General features: G+C 43.8%; 1 protein-coding gene across 5 annotated transcripts in view; it reads right to left on the bottom strand.

Annotated features, from left to right (window-relative positions):
- Positions 1 to 22,835, bottom strand: part of TTLL7 (tubulin tyrosine ligase like 7) — an 89,845-nt gene that overhangs the window by 30,848 nt on the left and 36,162 nt on the right. For all 5 annotated transcript variants that reach the window (XM_077928530.1, XM_028732974.2, XM_028732973.2 and 2 more), the window contains 9 exons: positions 21,749 to 21,870; positions 19,779 to 19,846; positions 14,142 to 14,300; positions 12,507 to 12,723; positions 10,597 to 10,761; positions 9,959 to 10,117; positions 6,305 to 6,399; positions 1,442 to 1,589; positions 1,268 to 1,341 (listed from right to left, as the gene is read on the bottom strand). In XM_077928530.1, coding sequence (XP_077784656.1) covers positions 1,268 to 1,341; positions 1,442 to 1,589; positions 6,305 to 6,399; positions 9,959 to 10,117; positions 10,597 to 10,761; positions 12,507 to 12,723; positions 14,142 to 14,300; positions 19,779 to 19,846; positions 21,749 to 21,870 — 1,207 coding nt within the window. The remainder of the gene's footprint in view (positions 1 to 1,267; positions 1,342 to 1,441; positions 1,590 to 6,304; positions 6,400 to 9,958; positions 10,118 to 10,596; positions 10,762 to 12,506; positions 12,724 to 14,141; positions 14,301 to 19,778; positions 19,847 to 21,748; positions 21,871 to 22,835) is intronic.

The raw sequence follows: 22,835 nt of genomic DNA, 5'->3' as shown, positions 1-22,835 counted from the left end.
AAGCTGCCTTTCAAAGACGGTTGTCCACTAATACCGATCTTCTGACTGTAAAAAGCTCCTGATAAGCTTTCCAGGCAACCTAGGGTTCTCTGGAATACAGTTTGAAACTGGACTGGGAAAGGTTACTGCCTCTTCTGTGATTTACGGATCTAATCCTAAGCACGATTGGGAATAAGCTCCATTAAAACACACCTTACTTCATCAGGTGCACTATCAATTAATAGCAAAGCATAACATGATCTGTCTCATTTAAAAAAAATCAGTAATATTTTGCTTTCATAATTCAACCCTATTGTTCTGAGGTAAAGAAAAGAAAAGAAAAGAAAAGAAAAGAAAAGAAAAGAAAAGAAAAGAAAAGAAAAGAAAGAAATACATTCAGGGACAGAAATCACCAGAGCACCCAATGGATGTTTTCACTGTAGTGTCTGGAAATAAGTAATTTTATATTTCACAGTTAATTAGAGTGGTAATCCGGGGTCTTATGTTTGTGTGTGTGTGTGTGTGTGTGTGTGTGTGTGTGTGTGTTAGTTAGTTAGTTAGTTAGTTGGTTAGTTGGTTGGTTCGTTAGTTATTGCAAGTATTTTTCTGTCCACCTTTCAAGTTTATGAAAGTTTATGAAAAGACAATTTAAAAGAATCATAATGTAAATGCCAAAACAAAAGCAAACCTGACTGACATTATTTGCTGAGTATTATAACAGTTCACTAAAACAATAACCTTTTCATCTCTAAAGCGGGGTGCAGGCTTCCTGAATTCAATAGTTTGCAAATATGGAACCAGCCATGGCAGCTCATGGTTCCTTCTTCACCTTCCTCTCTAACCCGCAGCAAATTCCCCCATGCTTCTTATTACTTTTGATCATAGCTTTAGAATAATACATACACTGTCAATAATTATGGTCGATAACCTCTCATCTTGACCAAGATTTAAAACCGGGGTAGGCTGGGAGAGAAAGAAATTCACTCTGGACAAAGGAAGGACAAGGAATGTCTGTCTCCAAGGACACCTCCCGATTCTGCCAAATCACAATTTGCGATGAAACAGCGCTGCACCTGCCCTCTGCACCAGATGTAAATCTTGCTGCTGCTGGCAAATATTTTTAAACTCAATAACTGGCAGCACTTCCTAGTCATATCCATGCCATCCCTTTCAGCCATTGACAGAAAAGCACCTTTGCACAAATGGGATTGAGGCACCACGCTCACCTGCTACAAAGCAACGGTACCCAAGATTTATTCCTGATAGGAAGCCCAGATGACATAGCTACCTGTAATTCCCCATGTGCCTGTTTTCGTGCTCTTCTTTGGAGATCTGCTTGCGCACTTGTGCCAGTCTCTCCTTCTGAAAATCAAGAACATTTAAGAAATGATCAAACATGTTCCTTGAGGAAGGACAGAAAACAGAGGCTTGCTTATTCGTTTATTTGAGAAAAGCAATCTACCAGTTCCTCTCTCCTCCTTTCTAGGGAACGGCGCTGTTTCTCCCAGTCGGAAGACACCGGTGACAGCCTTTTCATGGAGCCTTGGCCGTAAAGCCTCTTCTGAGCTTCTGCTTTCTGCTTGGCTAGGTTTTTTCTTTTATCGCTTGTCCTGAAACAGAAAAGCACAGCGATGAAAGGAAACCCAGAGAAGAAATGTATCCAGTGTGGTGTAGTGGTTAAGAGTGGTGGACTCATAATCTGGTGAACTGGGTTCGCATCCCCGCTCCTCCACATGCAGCTGCTGGGTGACCTTGGGCTAGTCATATTTCTCTGAAGTCTCTCAGCCTCCCTCACCTCACAGAGTGTTTGTTGTGGGGGAGGAAGGGAAAGGAGATTGTTAGCCACTTTGAGACTCCTTAGGGTAGTGATAAATTTAGATTTAGATTTAGATTTAGATTCTTTATTGTCATTACACAAGTGCAACATTGCACAAGTGCAACGAAATTGGATGCCATCCCTTAAAAACAACAAAAGCAAAACAACAACAACAACCAAACAAACCACATTCCAGCCACACCCACACCCACACCCATCAAACTCCCAGGTCACACTATCGAGTTACAGCATTCAAAAAGGCCACAGCTCTTGGATAGAAACTGTTTTTCAGTCTATTTGTCCTTGACTTGATGTTTCTATATCTCCTGCCAGAAGGCAGTAGTGCAAACAGACTGTGTCCCGGGTGAGATGAATCCTGCAGGCTGTTGTTTGCTTTCCTAAGACAACGGGAACCGTACAGTTCTTCCAAAGATGGGAGAGGATGACCAATAATCCTTTGGGCTGTGGTTATGACCTTCTGGAGCACCTTCCTCTCCCTAGCTGTACAACTGGAGAACCAAGCACAAATACAGTATGTAAGAATGCTCTCTATGGAGCCTCGGTAGAAGGACACCAGCAGTCTCTCACTCAGATTGTTCTTCTTTAAAAGTCTGAGGAAATAAATTCTCTGCTGGGCCTTCTTCACCAGAGCAGTGGTATTTGCGCTCCAAGTCATGCCCTGTTCGATAGTTACTCCCAAAAACCTGAATTCCGCCACCCTCTCCACCCGTTCCCCGTTGATATACAAGGGCTGAATGTCCGCCTTTTTTTTCCTGTAATCCACCACCAATTCCTTGGTCTTAGCCGTATTAAGAGCCAGATTGTTCTCTCCACACCAAACACAAAGCCGCTCCACCTCGTCCCGATAGGCGGACTCGTCCCCTCCTGAAATGAGCCCTACCACCGTAGTGTCATCAGCAAACTTGATGATTTTGTTGCTGGAATAGATGGCTGTACAGTCATACGTATAGAGAGCATAGAGCAGGGGACTCAACACACAACCCTGTGGTGAGCCGGTGTTAAGGCTAAGGGCTGTGGACATATGTGACCCTACTCTAACCCTCTGAGAACGTTCTGACAAAAAATCCAAAACCCAGAGACAGGTGGAGTTGGAGATTCCAATCGCCTCTAGCTTGGACACCAGTCTATGGGGGAGGATAGTGTTAAAAGCAGAGCTAAAATCCACAAACAGCAGCCTCACATAACTCCCCGGCTGCTCCAGATGGGACAGAGCAGCATGGAGAGTGGTGGTGATAGCGTCTTCTGTGGATCTATTTGCCCTGTATGCAAACTGGTAGTTGTCAAAAGTTGATGGAAGACAGGAAATAATGTGACGGCGCACCAGTTTCTCAAAACACTTCATGATGATTGGAGTCAGTGCAACTGGTCTGTAGTCATTCAAACTACTGATTGTGGATTTTTTAGGCAGAGGGACAATAGTTGACGACTTCAGGCAGGGTGGGACAATAGACTGGTGTAAGGACTTGTTGAAGATCTTAGTAAAGACCCTCGCCAGCTGATCCGCACAGCCCTTCAACACCTTTCCAGTGATGCCATCAGGTCCAGCCGCCTTCCTCGGATTCGCCATCCTCAATACCTGTCTCACCTCATGCTCCTCTACCGTGAATGAGGGGCCCCTATGGGCTGGTGGCTGTAATACCGGCGTCTCAGGTGGCTCCTTCTCGAAGCGAGCAAAGAAGAGGTTAAGCTCCTCCGCCAGCAAAGGGTCACCGTCGACAGCACCAAGGTTAGGTTTGTAGTTGGTAATATGCTGAATCCCCTGCCACATCTGTCTTGTGACTAAGCCGCAGCGTCTATGCGCGCCGCCATCTTGAGCGGGATAAAGCGGGATATCAAGTCCAAACTCTTCTTCTTCTTCCATCAAAGAGGGGTGCCATCTGGTCTTACCTTCTCCTAGGCCTTTAAAACATTGGTGCATAGGAGCCGCTGGGCAAAAAAATTCATGGCATAGGGGCCTGTCAGTGAGTTTGCAGTGGCAACTCACCTGCTGGGAGGCGAGGGAAGTGTCTTCCCCTCCCCCCTCCCCCCCCACCCGACATCCAAAGTCACCATCACCATCACCGTCAGGGATGGTTCAAGGTTTCAGAGGCCTCTGAGAAAGGTGTCCTCCATGAGCTCCCTCAGAGCAGGGAAAGCTCCTTTCCTCAACTCCCATTGCCTGAGAAATGAAGAGTAGAAGCACTGGCAGCTGTACCAAGGAACTGACTGGCAGTGTGAGCAGAAGCTGCCTGCCCTCCCTTTCAATAGCAGCCGCTCTTCGCTGCTTGCCTGCACACTCTAATAAATAATAATAGTAATAATAATAATTCTATTATTTGTGTTATGTATTCAGTGGTCTGTGTTTGCCTGACCTTGAGTCTGGACTAAGGATTCTGAGCTCCTGTGTTCTGATTCGATACATGATATCCAATCACAGAACATTTCAAGATTTGGGCCTCTGCCATTGGCCCTTAAACTCCAAGTGATGATTCGCAACTTGGAAGTTTAGACTGCCAATCACGTTGGGAGTGGGAGTGGCCCAGGCCTTCAGAAATGTATATAAGCAGTTGCTTTGTCCCTGTTGTTCAGTTATGTAGTTCAATAAAGGTCCTTGCTGTTATCACTATGTCATGTCTTGTGGGAACCCACCTACACTTCAATTTGTACCCCACCCATCTGGCTGGGTTGCCCCAGCCACTCTGGGCGGCTTCCAAAGAAATATAAAAGCATAATAAAACATCAAACCTTAAAAACCTCCCTATGCTGAGCTGCCTTCAGATGTCTTCTAAAAGGTGCACAGTTATTTATCTCCTTAACATCTGATAGAAGGGCGCTCCACAGGGTGGGTTCCACTACCGAGAAGGCCCTCTGCCTAGTTCCCTGTAACTTCACTTCTTGCAATGAGGGAACCGCCAGAAGGCTCTATGTGCTGGACATCCGTGCCTGGGCCGAACAGTGGAGGGTGGAGACGCTCCTTCAAGTATACAGGGTCAAGGCTGTTTAGGGCTTTAAAGGTCAGCACCAACACTTTGAATTGTCGGCCACATGTTCTGGTGTTCCCGAGAGCTCAGATACATACTGGAAATACATCAGCAGGAGACCAGCCTTGCTTTCCTGAAGCACAGCTCTTTCCACTGTCAACGGATTGCTGGGACAGCCAGAAAAGGCAGGCCGCCATCCAAGAAAGTGGGAAGGACACTGAGAAGCAGCTGCAGGCCAGGAGAATGCATGGTGTGGGGGGAGCAATGGCGTTTATCTATCTGCCCTTGGGGACGAACAGGCAAGCAGCCAGCAGCAGCGGCAGGAATAGAAGCTGCCTCTTCAGCCCGTCTCCTCTGTGAGCAGCAGTTCAGGAAAAGATGGAGGAAGGTATTCAGGGCCGGGTACAGGGAAAGGAGCTTGACTGGAAGAGGAGAATTTAAAGGCATGGGACTGGAAAGCTTCGTTTGGGGAATGTAAAAGATGGAGTCAGCAGAAAGGATCTTGGAACGGGAATGTGTTTACCTTTTTCTATTTTGTGGTGGCATTTTATCAAGTTGTGGGATTTTATTGCATCTTTATTACAACAACTTAAAAAATAATAACCACACAAAAAATTGATTCATGCCAGAAGGAAAATAAAGCTAACTACATTTCCGCTCCGATTCTAGCTGCCAATCATATAATTATTCTTTTTAAAGAACCAAATAAATAATCCACACCAATGAGGACACGAGGGAAATGCATCACATGGGAGGAGGCGCCCATAAAACATTTACAGCTGAAAGCATTCTAAAAAGTAGGATGGAAAACTGCAAAAACTTTCCTCTCGTTTGCAGTTTTCCCTCATTTATTAATTACTCCCCCTCAGACTGCCATTGCACTGAGCTAACCCAACAGAATGTGCACGTCTGAAGGAATTTGGATTTCAAACAGCACCAGAAAGCTTCTGTTAAATGAAGTTGTTTAGAGGTCTCAATAAACAGCCAAAGAGCACAAAATTGAAATGAATAAAAGAAAAGAAAGAAGACAAATTCATATTACTATAGCTAAAAAGAAAAAAGGGGGGAACGCAATTCATCAAAAGTCTGTAGTATTGTGCGCCAAGGAAGCAGAATTTGGGAGATAAGGGTGTGCTCCTTTTGATGACAGGAAAAGAGCAAGGCATTTCCTTTACCATCTTTATGGTCACTATATACCCATCTTGATTCCCTCTCATGATTTACCTTAGCCCCAACATGAGATCTTCCTACTGTGGGTAGCAAATTTAAATCAGAGTGCTGCCTGAAGAAGCTGCCTGGGCCTTCTACAGCTCCCGCATCAAACAAAAGATTTAACTAACATATCTTCTGATGAGGGAACGATGTTAAATTTGGCTCAGAAGAATTTAACATAAACCACAAGTTTCCTATGAATCATTTACAATGACTTTGGTATATCATGATGTAAATGTATCTCTATTCCCTCCCCCCTCCAAAAAAAACCAAACAACAACTAACGAAAAGAACAACAGGGGAAATGTAATTTTACCTTATATTGAGCAGCTTTAATGCATTCAGCAGGACACCTTTTTTCACATCATAGTCTATTTTTTGGTCAGTACCAAAGCTCGGGGCTCGGTTAATCTGAAAAAAATTATAGAGGACAGAACATCTCCAGGAATGTCTTAATTCACAAAATAACCGTGAGGTACGCTCCCACAGACATAACACTGGGGCCCAGTTTTCAAATGCCAAACACCCCCACTCTCAAGCATTATTTCAAACTATTTGGTAATAATTGGGGGGGGTGCATGCATGCAGGCCCCAACATCCCCGCCCCCGCCCCCAGGTCTGAATGGGGATTCTTCATGTGTTCACCAAAAACACACTTTGAATCATCCCCATGAGTGCAAACACTGAGGAACCAGATTTCTTGATTATTGAAGGTTCTTAGCCCATGGATAATGCCTTCCTGCTCAACTTGGGAAGTTCACTGTCTTGGCATCACTGTGAAGAGGGCCCTGTCTCTTGTGTCTGTCCACTCAGGGACACAAGGGCATCTGAAGATTATCTGGGTAGGTTTGGATAGATCTGAACTGTGTCATTCAAACTGTCTGGAACATTGAAGTCAAAAGGGACGCCTTCAGTTTTTTGGTTTTTTTGTGTGGAAACCAGTAAAAAAAAAAAAGGTAAAGGACCCCTGGACGGTTGCGGGTTGCGCTCATCTCGCTTTCAGGCCAAGGGCGCCGGCGTTTGTCCACAGACAGCTTTCCGGGTCATGTGGCCAGCATGACTAAACCACTTCTGGTGCAACAGAACACCTTGACAGCAACCAGAGAGCACGGAAATGCCATTTACCTTCCCGCCGCAGCAGCATCTATTTATCTACTTGCACTGGTGTGCTTTTGAACTGCTAAGTTAGCTGGGACAGAGCAACGGGAGCTCACCCTGTCACGGGGATTCAAACTGCTGACCTTCTGATCGGCAAGTCCAGGAGGCTCAGTAGTTTAGACCACAGCGCCACCCATGTGGAAACCAGTGCATATGATGTAATATTAGGACTGTAGGTTCAACTTTTCCAGCTTCAGTTAACAGTGTGGCAGCTGCATTCCAGAGCAACAGAAGCTTTCAAACCTATGTAGGGCATGTTAACAGTCCCACTGGGACTTGACTATACATTATAAGCTCCTTGAAGAAAGGATGTGTGAATGGTGGACATAGATGAGCACTCCTAGCCACTACTTCCACCTGTGTATCTAGGATCAAGGCTGTATCTAGAATCTGCTTCCAACCTGCCATGTTCATCATCCAGTTTTCAGCTGCACACTCTTCCTTCTCTTGCCCTTATCCTCCTCTGTCTTCTTCCTCTCTGGACTCGCCATTTTGCAAATCCTCGACTTTTGCATATCCTCCTTTGACGGCACACCATATCATTCTCTTCAATCTAGTCCTGTGTGAGCCAGCTAGGACAATTTCTTGTGTTGACAAGGGCGTTCTCTCTCCCACTTACAAGCGGAAGACATCATGCAACCACTGCTCTCGCGAGGAAGCTCTAGACAGCGTAAACTGGAGGACCGGTTCATTGATTTCATGTAGGACATTTCTGTCCCACTCTTATGTACTACACAGTGTTCGCATAAAACATTGCGGCCGATCAAAAACACAAAAATAAAAATAAATCAACGCTTGAACCAAAGTTCAGTTCAGAAACAACAGGGAGTCTGAAGAGGCATGTTGAGATGCATTCAACACGGAAACAAGAGGACTCTGTCTCTGAAGAAATGCAGCTATTGATGTATTAGGCTCTGTATATATTACCAGCTTTAAACTAGGTTTTCTCATTTCGGATCAAAGGTGGTTTGGGGGTAAATGCATCAAAACACAGTATTTCATAAGAAACTACAGGATAGACACGGATGGTGGCTAATGTGTGAAAACTTCTTCCCAAGCCAGTGGTTAATAAAATTAGTTAATAGAAATAAACTAGTTAATAAAATGAATGTTCCAGATGAGACACTATTGCTCTGCTTGCAGGATAATCTTCCATGTTTCTTCCACTAGATGGTGCAAGCACTTCCATCTTTAAAACAAGACACAAGGCCAGGACAAAGGGGGAGCAAATATTTGACTTGTCTACACTTGCTCTCTCTGAAAGTGGGGGGTGTATCATGAAAAGGGACTTCCCGAGCATTGATAAAACCCATTCATATTTTAAATCACCATCTCTTTTGAGCTCTTTTATGCACTGTGAAAAAGCTCTCGTCCAGGAAAGGCCTTCTATGATTAGTTCTACTGGGTATATGCTGGCTTTGAGACACGGCCAGCCTTTTCAGAAGGTAAGAAGATCCACCTAGTCCAGCATCCAAACAGATGAGAATGATGGAGAGCCTGGAGGAACAGCCCTCTGCACTCTTCTCCTGCTCCCAGCAAATAAAATGCAGGGCTGCCAAAATCCATCAATTATGATCTGGGTTAGCTTTGCTCAATGACCTGGCTGTTTTCGTACATGGTTCAGAGATTTTGCATTGCATCCTTTTTGTAACACTTGGAAACTGTTAAGAAGGTCTGGTATCTAATGGAGCAGACCAACGGCCTATCTATTTTATTTTATTTTTGGTAATTCTTATTATATTATTCTGTTAAAATGTCAATGACTTCCCTTCCTCTCTTTCCATGGTTCATTTTGCATATCATAAATCCCTGCAGATTTTACGTAAACTAAACCATTTGGCATTCCATCAAAACTTATTTACACAGCTGAATTGATCCTAATGCCGCCAACGTTTTCAAGTGCACACAATTTCCCCCATATATTCAATAAGCGTTTTCCAATCTTCTCTAAACGTGTGTTCTCTTAGTTCTCTTATTCTATATGTTAAGTCTGCAAGCAGCGTATTTTCCATCAGCTGAAGTTGCCATTCTTCTTTAGTCGGGACCTTGCTCGGTTTTCCATTTTTGGGCTAACAAAACATGGGCCACAGTAGTGGCATACATAAATAACCTTTTTTGACACCTGGGAATTTCCATCTGAATTATCACCCAACAAAAAGGACTCTGGTTTTTTTTGGAAATGTATACTTTTAAACATTTTCCCCCAATTCATTATGGATTATTTCCCAATACTCTTTACCATTTTACAGGTCCACCACATATGAAAGAACGTTCCCTCAACCTCAATGCATCTCCAGACCAATGGTCCATCTAGTCCAGCGCAATGATCTCACTGTGGCCAACCAAAGCAAGACCTGAGTGCAGCAGAGCTTTCTCCAAATGTGATTCCTAGCAACTGGTGTTCTACAGTGGAGGTAGAACATAGCCATCATGGCTAGGGCTGATGATAGTCTTCTCCTACATGTCTAAGGTAAAGGGTAAAGGGACCCCTGACCATAAGGTCCAGTTGTGGCCGACTCTGGGGTTGCGGCGCTCATCTCGCTTTATTGGCCGAGGGAGCCAGCGTACAGCTTCCAGGTCATGTGGCCAGCATGACTAAGCTGCTTCTGGCAAACCAGAGCAGTGCACGGAAACGTCGTTTACCTTCCCGCCGGAGTGGTACCTATTTATCTACTTGCACTTTGAGGTGCTTTCGAACTGCTAGGTTGGCAGGAGGAGGGACCGAGCAACGGGAGCTCACCCCATCGCGGGGATTCGAACCGCCGACCTTCTGATCTTGTCTTATTATTGTTACTATTTTAAAGCAGCTTACCTCTAGGAGCCATGGCTTGAGTTTTCTGTCCAGCAGGATATCAAACCCCAGAACTTCAAAGCAAACACTGTCACTTCCTGGAGACTGTCCTGGCCTACACATACGGTAAGCGTGAAGGACATGGGGCTCTGCTACTATGAGAGTCTTCACCACTAGTTCCTGGGGGATTGTGCAGAGAAGAGAGAGATGGGGGAAGCAGCATCGTTATTTATCTAGGTGTTATTTTGTTTTGTTTCATTTCAGATCACCAAAAGGCATTAAGCAACACACATTCAAATACAAGAGACAAGACTGACTGTGCAAAATTAAGGAATCTAATCAACAGCTGGTTTCACTCTAAATCACAGGGGCACATAAACAAACTGAATTTTGTTTAATGCGTTTGTCACTCGGCTGAAACAATCTGATTCTTGTGTCAATTTCCCAGCCTCAAGCCTTGAAAGAAGGCTTTGTATGAAACATCATCGAGTTTGCACTCTGCCAAATAATTTAGCGATATAAAAATGTGCATCCAAAGAAGAACCTGCAATGAGTCAAAAACCAGATTGCGTCCCAGTCCAAGCCAAGAAGTGAGGAGCACTCGTAATAGGCCAACATAAACATTGAAAACAGCTATTGCATTATTAGTTTTCTCTTACTGAAATATCATTCCAGAATTTGGAAACGTCAAGGTGATTTGTTTGCAGAAACTCAGTAAACCACTTTATAGAGCGCTTACTGCCTTTATCTTCTGTTTCGTCCCGCTCAAAACGCTCATTATGCTTATTCACAGAGTAGTTGGTCAGGTGCATAAACAGCTGGCTCTGAAAGGAAGGGAAGATAGGAAAGGGTCGCTACTGAGCTACAGGTACAAAGACAGTTCATGGACATTAATCTGAGGTAAGCCTTTCTCCGGATGCTGCCACCAATTGACATGCCACAGGTGGCTACTGGGAAAAGATCCTTCTCACTGTTAGCCCCCCCCCCCCAGCTCTCTCCAAAGTTGCTTGTCTCCTTTGGGTTCCATCTGGTGACAGGAAAACACCGTTTTATTTTTATTCCAGGCCTTTTAAGATCATTTCTACAGTCATATGATGGTCCTTAGGAGGGTGTCCCAAGGACCGTACTTACTTATTAATGCCAGTTATATCCCACAGGATCCCAAGACTGTGTAATTAATCCCGCCCCCGCCCCCCCAATATTATCCTCACATTGGACCTGTTAGCAGGGCTATTTTCTAGATGGAACTCTCCGGAAACTCAGTTCCGGTAGCTCATATGTAGGCGCCATTGCCATTCAAAGAGTATGAGGGAGGTGTTCGTTGCGAGTTCTGGCACCTCTTTCTCTAGAACAATAGCACTGCCTCTTAGGTGAGAATCAGAGTTCATGACTGGAACAAAGTCACTTGGTGAATTTCATGGTCGGCTGGGAATTTGAATTCTGGTCGCCCAGGTCCAAGTCCATTGTCCTGATCACTATACCATACTTGCTTTCCATAGGAAGATTTCCCTCTAAGAGGGTGGAGTGAGAGCTCCGACCACAAAGAGGGACACTCAATGTCTGTTCCAGGTGAAAGGAAAATTGGGTTGCTGGTTTTTTAAAAAGCAGAAAATGATTAAATACAAGATGGCTGCTGCATCCTCACTTCCAGCCCAGAAGTGTACTGGATGAGGCAGCTCAGGTGAGCATTTGGTTCTCCTTCACCCCCAACACACATTAGGACTGCAGCCCTAATCTGTGAAATCCTGGGTAGACATCTGCTACATCATCATTTTAAGCTTAGCAGCTGCACTTCAACATTTACTGATAATGAAAGCCGCTCAGAAAACATTGCTATTGGGATAGCAACAAGAAAATGAGGCAAGGCCTTTCCACTGCAAGATGCAAGTATGTAGCTTAACTGTCCTTTTCAAGGCACAATTTGTATTTTCTGTATCGTTGCAATTATCCCAAGGCCAGGGAGATGTCAACAACATCAGATTCTCTTGTGCTGGAGTTTCCAGGGCAGCGGGAACATCTGGAACTTCTTCCAAGGACAAGTGTCTCTTCTAGTTTGATATTCTCTCTCTGAATTTACAGCCACGAGGGTGAAAAGTTAGAACTGAAGGTCACGACACACTCATGTTGTCCACGGATTGGAAAAAGGCATGAAGAGGGGAGTCTGTTCTACTTGCATGGTTCCAAGTCACAGTAGAGATTACACATTCAGAGAAAGCTCCCCACCTCCCATTTCAGACCTTCCCAGTACATAGCTGGGGGGCAAGCAGGGATGGTTAGGGGGTGGAGTCAGCAGGCACAGCCTTGTTTCCACACACAACAAAATGTTAAACGTGTGATCCTGAAGGAACACGTGAACAGTGTTTTCTGAGTCTCTTATTAGCTAGCTGATGTGAATCACAGGCTCCAACACAAGGTGGCCCGGGTGAACAAGGACTAGAATTTGCCTAACTAAATTGTGCACTGTTTTTTTTTTTTTTGCTCAAAATGTCATTTCCTTTTCCTCTTCTGGCACCTAAACTATTTTGTGCTGCACTCAGAAGTGTTCCGTTTGATCCTAACAACCACTTACCAGATTTGAATCATTGGGAGGATGATACAGCTCTGTGCCCATCCTCACTAGCCCGTCATGATATAAAAATATTTTTAAGGGATCACAGGAAGTCACCAGAATGTACACTCTTAGATCAAATTTGTAGCCTTCAATAAGAAAGGGCTTGTCAAGATATTCCTGGACTATGAGGTGTTCCTGAGAATGAAGCTTCTCTGCATTTCTTGTGAGGGAGATCCTGGTTAAAAGGCACAAAGATAGGTTTTAAACACAGAAAGTTAAGTAAACCCTCAGAAATACAATTACAGCTCTGACAGATCATTTGACCCGAACAGTTCAGAAACTGAGGTTTGTAACTTGCTTTAACAAGACATCAACTTGGTGCTCTCCAGATGCTGCAGTCCGGTAACGTCTAGAGGGCACTAAGCTAGCAAAGGGTGTCTAAGGCCATACACAACTAACAACAACAGCTTATTTATATGCTGCCCATCTGACTGGGCTACCCCAGCCACTCTGGGCTGCTTCCAACAAATTAAAACACAACACGACAAACACAAAACTTCCCTATACAGGGCTGCCTTCAGGTGTCTTCTAAAAGTCAGATAGTTCTTTATCTCATTGACATCTGATGGGAGGGAGTTCAACAGGGCAGGTGCCATTACTGAAAAGGCCCTCAACTTGGTTCCCTGTAACCTCACTTCTCTCAGTGAGAGACGCTCTTCAGGTATACAGGGCCAAAGCCATTTAGGGATTTAAAGGTCAGCACTAACACTTTGAATTGTCGGCCATATGTTCTGGTGTTCCCAAGAGCTCAGATAAGTCCCCTTGCTTTTGAAGCCTGGTTTTACACTAAAGCAATGCAAAATGATCTCCAACACATTTAGGACCAAGGGTGCTATGGTGATCCCTTCGTGTGGCTTCATTGTCACCACTGGAGATTGTGCTCGTTGACTGAAGTAAAACCAACAAGTTAAGGAATTAAATCAGCTTTTTAAGTCATAAGGTTCTCCAGAGAGTCTATCCAGCTGCTTTGTTATGAGTGCCATCAATTACGTTTCAATGGCCTCTCACATATTTACCTTTAAAAAAATCCTGCCCTGGAAAATGGTTGAAGCTTTATTTAAAAGAAACCATGCTGTAAACGAGCATGAATTATTTCGCCCTATTACACCATTTCATACTAAAAAATGACTAAAAATCATTTATTGCTGCTAAGCCTGGGCAAACAACTTTAACTATGTTGGTACTCTTGTAAGATAAAGAATTGACCTGAGCTGCGTATTTGTCATATTTGAAAAGAGAGGGGGGGAAAGAAAAGAAAAAGGGAAATAAAAACGAATGTGTGTCACCGTTTTTACTATTGTATGAAAAATCCGATTGACATCATTGTTGTTATTTCTAAATTCATGGGTCATATTTACAAAGAACAATATAATCTATATTCAGTTCAATTCACAGTAATAGTAACAGCAGACGAGACACGAGATTGAAGAACCTGTAAGCAGCCTTCCCATGAGCCCCAGCCTCCACCTCCCATCAGCCCCAGCCAAGGCATCCAATGATCATGGACGATGGGAGTTGTAGTCCAGCAACATCCGGTAGGCATCAAGCTGGAGGAGGCTGACTTAAAGAAGCTTCTTTAAACCCTGCACATACCCATGCCCCATTGCACCGTTAGCTGGTTTGACGATGAATGTTTTCTGTCTTCGTTTTCTCTTGAGTTCTTTTACATAATTCTGGAATTGTGTGTACTCTGCTGGGAAGATCCACGTTCGAGGAATAAAGCTGTACTCCTGAGGCTGAGATTTGATCATTCTGGGGAAAAGAAGAAGAAGAATTGCCAAAATGGCAAAACTTACCGGAACAATAAGAAACCAAGAAAGAAAGAAATTTTATTAAAGAATGGGGGGGGGAATCTGTGGAACACTGGACAAGTTTTTGTAAACATGCAAGTTCGTTAGAGGATTAATGTAAAAACAAGCAGTTAAATGCGGTGCTTTTTTTCTATTTAAAAAATGTTTAGGGGTCCTCTAATTTCCCTACTCATATTGAAATACTGCCCCTCAATGAGGCCAAACTTAGATTCACAAAATGTTTAGGGGTATGCATACCCCTGCGTCCCCCCCCCCCCCCAGAAAAAAAGCACTGGTTAAATGTAATGCTAAAGATAAATCGGGGAGTAGGTAATAAACAGAACAATGTAGGAAATGCAGTGTTGAAAAATTAAAACTATAAGAAACTGCAAAAGGGGTGGAAGAAAGTCAAAACATATGTGTTTGTTGGGAAATTATCAGATCTGTATGTCTGTAAAACTTTTAAATAGAAGAAGAAGAAGAAGAAGAAGAAGAAGAAGAAGAAGAAGAAGGAAGGAAGGAAGGAAGGAAGGAGAGTTTTCATATTTTGTGGCTTAAGCCTGCTATGTTTCAGTATCAGATACTAACAGACTGGGCCTCCAACTGTTCCACTGGAGCAAATGGGTTGTATTTAACACAGTCTGCGTGAGAGTGAAATGGACTTCTGCTTGCACAATAGCCTTGACTTACCTCTCCTCCCTGCAGCGCCCTCAAAATCTGCTCTAGAGAATTAGGAACCTTCCAGAGCAGATTCTGGGAGGTGCACAGGCTGCAGGGGAAAGAAGAGGAAGAGGAAGTCCCATTGTATGAGAGGAGGATCGCTTACACAACATCATATTCCACTCAAGGTCATCGATATGTACCAAAACGACACAAAAACAACCTGTAACGTGTAGTATCACCACAAAGGTTTGCCGACGTAACAGAGAACATTATTAACTTAACAGCAGGATTACAGAACAGTCAAAAGGGGATTTGCTATTTAATATTTGGATGCATGGATTTCTCTCTTTTCCCGAGTTCAATTATGTACTGCACAGTCTGAAACTTCCTCCAACAACTCACAGGGAAACCCTAAGGGATAGAATTTTCATTTGTACCATTTACACTATTTGCAGTTTATTCCTTCATTTACAGGGGGGTAAGGCAGGGACACATTCATGGGAATTATTGCTCATTCTATTCACTGATACTTCTGACGTAAAGGGGAACCTTGATATGCCTAAAGTTTGAGGTATTTAAAGAGTTGTTTGTGCAGGGAAACATTAGAAGAAACATGTGCACTATGCCACCCTGTGCGACATGTAGACAGCAAACAAAAACCTAAGAGCTTTGGATGCAATGTATTGATTCCGCAAGGAGATTGTGCAGGACTGCCATTGGAAAGAAGAAGAAGAAGAAGAAGAAGAAGAAGAAGAAGAAGAAGAAGAAGAAGAAGAAGAAGAAGAAATTTTATTTATATCCCGCCCTCCCCAGCCGAAGCCGGGCTCAGGGCGGCTAACAACAATCAAATAATCCAACATTCTAAAAACATTTCATTATAAAAATTAATTAAAATCAAATTGATGGCAAGAAGAGGTCTGTGCTTTAGATTTCTTGCCTCGTTACGAAAGTTGAAAAAACTAACAAGCACATCTGCAAAACCAGGACTGCAGCCAAGAACATCAAGGCCTCAGTACAATAGATAGCCTGTCACAAAAACTACTCGCTAACGGCGCAACAAAACACAATTGCAACTGTAGTTTTTTTTATTGCTGTGCTCAGGATCATTATAGATCCAAATACTGGCACTGCAGTAACTCAGATTACAACCGAGGTACCACACACAAAATTGTATTACAGTCTCGTTTAGCAGCTCAGCTAGGTTTTTTGATGTTTGTACTTCTACAAAAGTAACAAAGGGACTTATTCTTTCATTCAAACGAAATGCCAATTCATCTCACTCAATCTGGGGTCTCCATCCATTGAAAGGCATTCCACATGAGGCGATATGAACCCTCTTTGTGATTGAGCGTGATTTGTGATGTCTTTTGTGCAAGCTGGTCATCAGGTGATAAACATGGTTGTAGGAACGGGGCCAATGGCTCAGTATTGTATTCTCCAAAGTATGCTATCTAACAGATTAGACTCACATACACTTGGTGGTTGTTTCAGTAATTCAGAGCTCAGGGATGCTGATGCACACAGCTGATCCTCTTTCCCACTTACTAATCCACAAGACAAAAGATGGGGAAATCTCATTAGCAGCAAAAGTGACAATAATCCACAGAAAGAAAGAAACCCACATATGGGAGCTTTCTTTTTCCTAGGAACAACTCCTTCCACTAGTGAGCTGAAATACTGACGCTTTCAATCTTTGCCTGGGCCTCAGGCCACTTATGTAAGCCCCTTTTGAATGAAAGCTAATGGAGCTCATGCCAGAGAACTTTCCTCTATTCCACCTTTCTTTCTTGCCAAGAATGTGAACATTTCCCTCTCCTATTCTGGACAAAGTTTAAACTCAGGATACCTCTCTGCACAGAATGACAAAACTCATCAGAAGAGGACTTATACCTTTCAAAATCAAGGTGAGCAACTACGAGCACCTAAAATGGAAAGATGTGATCCTGTTCTTATTCCCATTTGCACCAAGAGGATGGCTGCTGCACACGTGTAAAATATAAAGATGTGCTCAGAAGGGGGTCTTTGTTCAATTTAGGCCCAGATTTCCTACCAGGCCAGGGCTCTGTGGCAGACCACATGTTTTGAACAAAGAACGTCAAGGAGTTAATAGAATCATAGAGTCGGAAGAAACCCTGATGATTTGTCTAGTCCAGTGGTGGCTAAACCTGGCCCTCCAGCTGTTTTGGGACTACAACTCCCATCATCCCTAGCTAACAGAACCAGTGGTCAGGGATGGTGGGAAATGTAGTCCCCAAACAGTTGGAGAGCCGAGATTGGCCACCACTGAATTAGTCCAACCCCCTGCAATGCAGGAATCTCAACTAAAGCATCTAGGGTTAGGAAAGATCCCTACTGTATCCTTCGGAAAGCTACTTCCAAGGTAGTTGATATGGAACCAGATAGACCAATAGTTTGTCTCAGTATAAGGCCACTTCCTATATCCATTCTGGTGCTCCTTCTGGTCCTCTCTTCTTACACTTCCATATTACTGGCCTTGTGAGTCTTGGCAGCCCTTTCTAATATAATAGAGATATGGAAAAGCAAGTGACTCTTTATCGAGAGCTGCTCTAAGGCCTTGTAGATTAGACGGGATGCCCTATATAGCAATAGAAGGCATTCATTCTTTCTCTCTGTGTGTCTCTCTCCATCCCTGCAAAAGGCAAAATGGAAGCAGGTACCATAAACCCAAACGCCGACTGCAACAGACGACAACAGTCTAAGCACATCTACTTCCTTATTTTATAATAGCTCTGAATTGCACATCAAAATGTATTAACTTTTTGAAGCCAAGGCGGGGATGAGAAGATAAGAGATGAAAATATGGGGCAACGGGGCTTGTTGCCGAATCCAATTTTCTCAGCTGGTGTCCTCAGATACATTGTCATGCCTGTCACTGTTCCTCCCCCCCCCCCCCCATTCACACAGTTGCCTCTAGACATCCTCTTTAGAACAAAAGAGAGGAGATTTGTTTTGCCACTTCTACAGCATGCTTTCTTAAAATGAACTCCCAGCTACGCTATAATTAATGGGTATGATTCAATGTCGCACAAACGTCGGAGCTGCATGAGCATTTCAGCCTGCCAGACAGAACAATCACCCACCTCTCGCTGCATGCTGTTCTGGGGGGGGGGGGATCGCCCAACCAGCCTGACCCTATTTTGAGGGGCACAAGGCAAGGAAAGGGGGGCGAGCTCTGTTGAGTGATTGAAAGCCCATGATTCAAAATTGTTCAATCTGCCCAAGTCTTTTTTTCCATTTGTTCTAGGGCTAAGCTAAATGCCAAGGTGGCAGACCCATGTTTTAAACGCAGGTCTGCCCCACCCTCATAGAAATGAGGGTGAGTGATCCAATTTTAAGAGAAAAAGGAACACGCAGTTGAGGAATGCTAACCACCTGCAAGCAACCTATGCCATATCCCCTCCTCACAATTCTTTTCCCCAATAGTACTTTTTCTCTGAGTTGGGCTCCAGAACCAGAAATGATCTGGTTACTGGATGGAGCCATAATTCCACACCCCTAGCCTGTTTTCCTCTCTCCCCCCAAGAATTTTCTTTCTTTCTGCAGATCTGCATTAAGCTACATGGTCTTTAATTTGAAAAGCTCAGATTCTTGGGAATCTAACCAAAGCGTATAGTTCACACAAAACAATTTAGGTGACCATCCCTGCATGAAGGAGCTAGATAGCAGGTGCTGCATTGGTCTATATCTTTGTTCAAGATCCTAATTCTTCACACACACACACAGAAATAACATGATATCAATAAGGGACCTGATCTCATAACCTTCACTTTATGCAGGGAGCTCTCATCAAGACCATACAAAGGACTCTGTGCAGAAAATTGCCTTTTGGCAATATCCCAACAACAGCAGGGACCAGGGCTGCTCAAAGCTCCAGACATTGGTTCAAGAACCAAACAGGCATTTTGCCCTAGTTGAGGAACACATGCACTAAGACATACCTGGGGAAATGGTTACATACAAAACCCATCTTTTTATTTCTTGTCTGCTGCTTGGAAAGATTTCCCTACTTCTTTGGGGTGAAGCTATTGGAAGATATATATATCCAATATTCCATTATTACATCCATCAAAACCTATTTGCACTGTTGAATTTATCTTAATGCTGCCAACGTTTCCATGTGTACACAATTTCCCCCCATATATTCAATAAACATTTTCCAATCTTCTTTAAACGTATGCTCTTCTAGTTCTCTTATTCTATATGTTAAGTCTGCTAGCTGCACATATTCCATCAGCTTAAGTTGCCATTCTTCTTTAGTTGGGACCTCGCTAGTTTTCCATTTTTGGGCTAACCAGCTATTGGAAGCTTTTTACCACCCTAATAAGAGTGTGCAGAGCAGTTTCCTAACCAGTCAAGCCAGAGGACCGGGCCACACTAATAACAACATAAGGGAAGTTCATCAAAAGAAGAGCCCATAAGAAGGCCCATCTACTCCAACATTGTGTTTCCTACTGTGGGCAACCAGATACTTCTGAGACGTTCACAAGTAGGGCATGGAAGAAACAGTCCTCCCTTTCTGTATCTCCCATTCAAATGATATTCTAGTGAACTGCTGATTCTGAATCAGAGCGTTCCCCATAACTATTGTGACTACACAGCCATCTGTCACTCACAACAGGGTCTTGATAAAACTCGGGGGCTAAAACTGACCCACAAGGTCCCTAGATGGCAGAAAACAATGCTACATTACCAAAAATAAAAAAGAGAGTTTATTAAACTGCGCTCCTTTACACACAAAAATTAAAAAGGAAATTACTTGGTCATGTTTCTTGCTAAGAAATCCTTCCTACAGATCTCGCCCATTCCTGGAAAGTGGTTGATTCTCTGGTGGGAGAAAAGAGGGAAAGACGTACGTTAGGGAAGGGTCAGCAATTGAATTTACCAGAATTTATTTTAGACTTGTAACAAACTCAGTACCTACAAGAGACCGCTATTAATTATGCTAGGTAGATGCTGGAAATCTGTTAGACAGCATGGACCTGTTTAATTATTACAGTGGTACCTTGGTTCTCAAACTTAATCTGTTCCGGAAGTCTGTTCCAAAACCAAAGCGTTTCAAAACCAAGGCATGCTTTCCCATAGAAAGTAATGCAAAATGGATCAATCTGTTCCAGACTTTTAAAAACAACTCCTAAAACAGCCATTTAACATGAATTTTACTATCTAATGAGACCACTGATCCATAAAATGAAAGCAATAAATAATGTACTGCAGTCACACAATCAATCAATCAATCAGTAGCTGAACTGGGTTCCACACACTCACAAAAACAAAACAAAAAAGCCGCATAAAAATCCAACACAAGATAAAAAGCAAAAACAGACTGACCTCAGCGTGACACTCAAATCGGAAGTGTGGCACTCAAATCGGAAGCGTAACACTCAAAACGGAGCACTTCTGGCATCCGGAAAAAGTTCACAAACTGGAACACTTCCGGGTTTGCAGTGTTTGGGTTCCAAGTTGTTTGAGTACAAAGGCATTTGAGAACCAAGGTACCACTATACTGGGTTTCAGGTGCTCGGTCTCCACCCCCCCCGCCAAGCACTGAAAGACCATATAAGAGAGCTATGGGGCAGCATGAGCTGCTCCTAACTTCTGCTGCATGCAAGAGCCATATCCCCACCTTCCACTGCTGTGTCAAAAGGAAGAATAAGATTAGGCGTGTAGTGGAGATGCAGCTAGCCTTCACGGCTCCCAACCACCCTCACACGAACTTTTGAAGTGTGCAGTGATGTGACCCCCCTCCTACTTATAGCAATGTATGGGGCCTTAGCGTTCCTACCCCCTTTAATCTTACAGCAATCACACGTGGAGGATTATCAACATTTTCCCTTTAAATGAAGCAGCATGAGAAGCAAAGGGGCACCATGTTGGGTTGACGGCCGTGCCAGGATCTAGACTTGGGGTAGCCAACATGGGCCACAAGGTGTGGGAAACAATTCTCATCAGTTCCAGGGGGCAACGACCAGGGAGGATGGGAACTGGAGTCCTTAACTTCTGGGGATAACCACGGTGACTACCCCTGATCTCCCAGACTTACATCCAAGCACACTAGTTACTGGGACCTCTTTGTGGAACTCCATTAACTAAGTTCTGGGCAATCAGATTTCCTCTTAGGAAAAATGAAGCAAAAACAGAAGAGAAAAGGCTCGTTGATAAGCACAGAGGAAAGGGTGAATCAGTGGGCTGCTCTTCAGGTGGGCATATCTGGGTAAACTCATCTACAGAGAAGTAGTGACTGACTTATAGGCACGCAGATCGGGCGAGGGCCCATTTGAATGAAGACATATAATCAGCATGCCAACACTTTCGCTTGCTTACTGTATTTAACCGATGCACAGAAGGCTGAGAGGGCTTTTCTGATGTTACCAGCTTTTGGTTTGGGAACAAGAAAAGCTGTCCATCAGCTTCAGGTGGTGCAGCAGTAGCAAAAAGGTATTTTTGTGTGTGTGTGGAGAGAAATGTGCAACCACCAAATGCAGAATCAGTTTGCACATCACCGCCCCCCCCCAATGGAATCCAGCAGACCTCTGCCAACAGGAAAGTCAGCTCTTGCTTCCCATTATGTCAGTAGAAGGTAATGGGTACATAATCATGAATGAACAATCAAATATACAGATTTCTCTGCGCACACACACCAAAGGTTGAGCAATACAGAAATGTTATTATTTCTTCTACTGTCCTGATCAAGGTGCCCAAGGCTACCTGGTTATTTCTTCTTTGTACCTGGTAGTTTCGGAGCTCGGCAATCTTTTCCTGCTGCACGGCGCAATCACTCCAGATGAGATTTGCAGTCTCATCGTCGTCCCGAGTCTTTACATAGCCCATTTCTTCAATTACTACGCGTACTGCAAGAGAGGAATAGGTACATGGGGGGGAAATCAAACTAGACTCCCAGGGAAAGTACACATAATTTAGTCATACAGCAGTACTAGCACACAGGCTATTATTGGGGTTTTTTTTAAAAAAAAAACTTGTGCTGCTCACCTTGCGATATTTAATTTTGCAAATCTAATCCTGCCGATTGCATAGTTTTAATCATTGCGCTGCTGGGGCTGGGAGCAAACATTAGCTTGCTAAAGGAACCGACAAGAGCTTGTCGCTCAACCAAAAATGATGGAGGAATAACCTATTTAGTTCTCAGCTGCATCTCTGACACGAGATCAGCAGCAATATGTTGGCTGTGAAACGGGATGAGAAGGTTGACCTCACAAGCAAGGGTGGTTTCTTATCTAGGCATAAATAATCAAACAGAAATCTGTTGGTGTGCACACAAGAGGTTGGTAGAGCGATTGCTCGTGCCTGACATACCAAAGCAGGGGGAGAGGTCACAGCTGTAAAACGAGCAAAGGGGACTCACAGAACTGTAGAGTTGGAAGGGCCATGTACCCCCCTGCAATGCAGGAATATGCAACAGTCCCATATGGGGATCAAACCTGGAAGAGCCATAGCTCAAGGTCAGAACATCTGTGTGGCATGCAGATCCAATCCCCAGCATCGCCAGGTAGATCTGGGAGAGAGCCAAGCCTGAACTCCTGGAGGGCCACTGCAAGTCAGGGTAGACAATACTGAGGTCTGCTTTGGCTGCTTCCTGTTTTTTCTTCCTATGTATCTAAAGGCAACAGAGCGATGCTTGAGTCTTATGAAACAGAGGGGATATCAGAAGACCCAGTTGCATTTGTACGGGTATGGAAATCTTTTTACGGAAAGGGCAGCTGGAAACCTGCCATTCACCCCCTCCAGAGAATGACGTTCTGAATGGTAATTACAGGAAGACTATTCAAATGACAGCGCCCTCGTCATAAGCCCCCAA

Source organism: Podarcis muralis, chromosome 5 (genome assembly GCF_964188315.1).
Source record: "Podarcis muralis chromosome 5, rPodMur119.hap1.1, whole genome shotgun sequence".
NCBI classification, from domain to species: domain Eukaryota; kingdom Metazoa; phylum Chordata; class Lepidosauria; order Squamata; family Lacertidae; genus Podarcis; species Podarcis muralis.
Note: the sequence above shows the minus strand (reverse complement) of the source record. Positions and strands in the feature narration are given on the sequence as shown.